This window comes from Apium graveolens, chromosome 10 (genome assembly GCF_009905375.1).
Source record: "Apium graveolens cultivar Ventura chromosome 10, ASM990537v1, whole genome shotgun sequence".
In the NCBI taxonomy this organism is placed as follows: Eukaryota; Viridiplantae; Streptophyta; class Magnoliopsida; order Apiales; family Apiaceae; genus Apium; species Apium graveolens.
This window is the reverse complement of record NC_133656.1, coordinates 8,043,699-8,046,756: the sequence shown is the minus strand read 5'-3', so window position 1 is coordinate 8,046,756 and position 3,058 is coordinate 8,043,699. Positions and strand designations below refer to the sequence as shown.

The 3,058-nt window shown below is 44.2% G+C and overlaps 1 protein-coding gene across 1 annotated transcript; it reads left to right on the top strand.

Annotated features, from left to right (window-relative positions):
• The first annotated feature begins 270 nt into the window (after positions 1–270).
• On the top strand, positions 271–1,731 carry LOC141690399 (uncharacterized). Its single transcript, XM_074495206.1, has 2 exons — positions 271–572; positions 804–1,731. The coding sequence occupies exons 1-2, from the start codon at positions 271–273 to the stop codon at positions 1,729–1,731; spliced, it is 1,230 nt and encodes a 409-aa protein (XP_074351307.1).
• The last annotated feature ends 1,327 nt before the right edge of the window (positions 1,732–3,058 follow it).

Sequence of the window (3,058 nt, the reverse complement as noted above, 5' to 3'; positions counted from 1 at the left end):
TCAAGGAAGTTCAAGATGCCCACCATCAAAGAATACGATGGTATTGGCGACCCTGCTAATCATGTTAGGACGTTCTCTAATGCCCTATTTCTACAGCCCGTGAACGACGCTATTAAGTGTCGGGCCCTCCCTCAAACCCTATCGGGAATGACTCAAAGGTGGTACAGCCGTCTGCCCCCAAACTCTATTGGATCCTTTAAGGACTTGAGTCAAGCTTTTATAAAACAGTTCATAAGTGGCAGAGTGCACGACAAGAGTTCAGCCTCTCTCATGGGCATAGTCCAAGGAGCGAAGGAGTCCCTGAGAGAATATCTGAATCGATTTACGAAGGAGGCTTTGAAGGTCCCTGATCTTGATGATAAGGTAGCTATGATAGCCCTGCAACAAGGGACTAGAGATGAGTTCTTTAAGATGTCTTTGGCTAAGCGCCCTCCGGAAAGCATGCTGCAGCTCCAGGATAGAGCCGGTAAATATATCAAGGGGGAGGAGAGTATGAAGAAGATAACTGTGAATAATGAACCTACTGGGAACAAGAAGCGGAGGACAGATCAGGAGTACGATTCCAAGGACAAGTATCCATGAATTGGCAAAAACTCTGACTCCTCCTCTTCTAAAAAGAATCAGCAACCAAGTTTCACTGAATATGCGAGGTTGAACACTCCAAAGAGCCAAATTCTTATAGAAATTGAGAAGGACAAAGATTTCAAATGGCCGAAGCCACTAAGGGGAGACCCCGAGAAAAGAGACAAGAGTCGATACTGCAGGTTTCACAAATATGTTGGTCATGATACCGACAATTATAGGCAACTCAAGGATGAGATTGAATATCTGATCCGAAGGGGAAAGTTTGGACGTTTCACCAAGGGTGAAAAAGTCGGAGGCCAAAAGAGAGATAATGATCGAAGAGATGATGATCGAAGGGGAAACGACATAGATCGCAACCTACAGCCCCGGGGGCCAGTGATCAATATTATCTCAGGAGGACCTACAGCAGCTGGTACTACAAGGAACTCCCGAAAGGCTTATGCAAGAGAAGTGATGAGCATAGCTGGAGAGCCATCTAAGAATTCTAAGTCAGAGATGATGCTTGAATTTGGTGACCTAGACCTTGAAGGTTTGATATATACTCAGGATGATCCTCTGGTTATCACTCCGATAATTGGAAATTGTCTTCTTATGAGGGTCCTAGTGGATAATGGAGCTTTTGTGGACATTTTTTTCCATAACACATTCATAAAGATGGGCCACAATAATTTTCAACTGACTCCGTCCGACGCACCCATCTACGGGTTTAACCATGTGGAATGCAAAGTCGAAGGAGCAATACAACTTCCCGTAACTATCGGGGAAGAGCCCATAGAAGCAACACAGATGTTGAACTTTCAGGTCGTCAAGGTGGCCTCTACTTACAATGCTATCATGGGTAGAACAGGGATCCATGCATTGAAGGATGTGCCCTCAACCTACCACATGGTACTGAGTTTCCCAACTAGGAATGGTGTTAGAGAAGCGAGAAGAGATCATAAAATGGCCCGCAGTTGCTATGTTGCAGCACTTAGGCCCGATGGAACTGGGGGGCAGGTCCTCCCCATAAAAGACATGGATGTCCGAGAGAACGACGAACTGCAAGGGAAGCCAGCTGAGGACTTGGTCTCAATTCCCTTAGATCCCTTAGACCCGGAGAAGGTCACATACATTGGGGCGTATCTAGACAAGCCCTTGAAGGGCTGAATGACAACTTTCCTCTTAGAAAATAGTGATATATTTGCTTGGACAACAGCTGATATGCCTAGGATTGACCCAAACCTTATAACTCATAGGTTGAACGTTGATCCAACTCGGAAGGCTATAAAGAAAAAGAAGAGAGCTTATGCCCCTGATAGGCTGGAAGCCATTAAGCAGGAGGTCGAGAAGCTTTTAAAAGATGGATTTATTGAGGAAGTACAATTCCCTGAATGGTTTGCTAACCCCGTAATGGTTAAGAAGGCCAATGGGAAGTGGAGGATGTGCATTGACTTCACTGATTTGAATGATGCTTGTCCTAAGGACTGTTACCCCTTACCAAGGATTGATACCCTGATTGATACCACTGCTGGGCATGAGATGCTAAGCTTTATGGATGGATTCAGTGGTTAAAATTAGATTATAATGCATAAGGATGACACCCCCAAGGCATCTTTCATAACTGACGTTAGTGTATTTTGTTATCTTGTTATGGATTTTGGACTTAAGAATGCAGGAGCTACTTACCAAAGACTGGTAAAAAAGATATATGCCCATCTAATTTGGAAGACCATGGAGGTCTATGTTGATGACATGTTAGTCAAAATCCTAAGAAAGGCCGATCATATTAGCCACCTCAGAGAGGCATTTGAAGTGCTGAGGCATCACAAGATGATGTTAAACCCATCCAAGTGTGCTTTTGGCGTCGGGTCTGGAAATTTTTTGGGTCACATGGTCTTTAAGAGGGGAATAGAGGCCTACCCTGACAAGATCAAAGCCATCCTAGATATGGAGCCACCACGCTCCATCAAGGACGTTCAGAAGCTAACAAGAAGAATCGCAGCTCTAGGGAGGTTCATCTCCAAGTCTGGAGATAAATGTCTGCCCTTTTTCAAAACCCTTAAGAAGGTGAAGGATTTTGAATCGACAGCTGAGAGCCAAGAGGCCTTTGAACAGCTAAAGAAGTACATGACTAAAGCCCCGTTAGTGGCCAAACCAAGTCCGGATGACACTATTTATTTGTACCTCGCGATATCTGAAAAAGCCATGAGTGCAGTCCTCGTGAAGAAAGATCAGAAGCTCCAGAAGCATGTGTACTACGTAAACAAGGTGCTCCATAGAGCAGAGTTGAATTAATCCACCATGGATATTATGAATAAAAACTCAAGGTATTAATTATTGTATTTAATACTAGGGTTCGTGAGCTTCAAGTCTCGATTTGACTGCTCTTGTGTTTCGTGACTCGATCTGCCTTAACAAGATGCCTATGTACCTTGCTGATTGCCAAGGATCAAGTCAAAAATGTAGTTCTGATTTGTGGGGTGAGGCCCCTTAT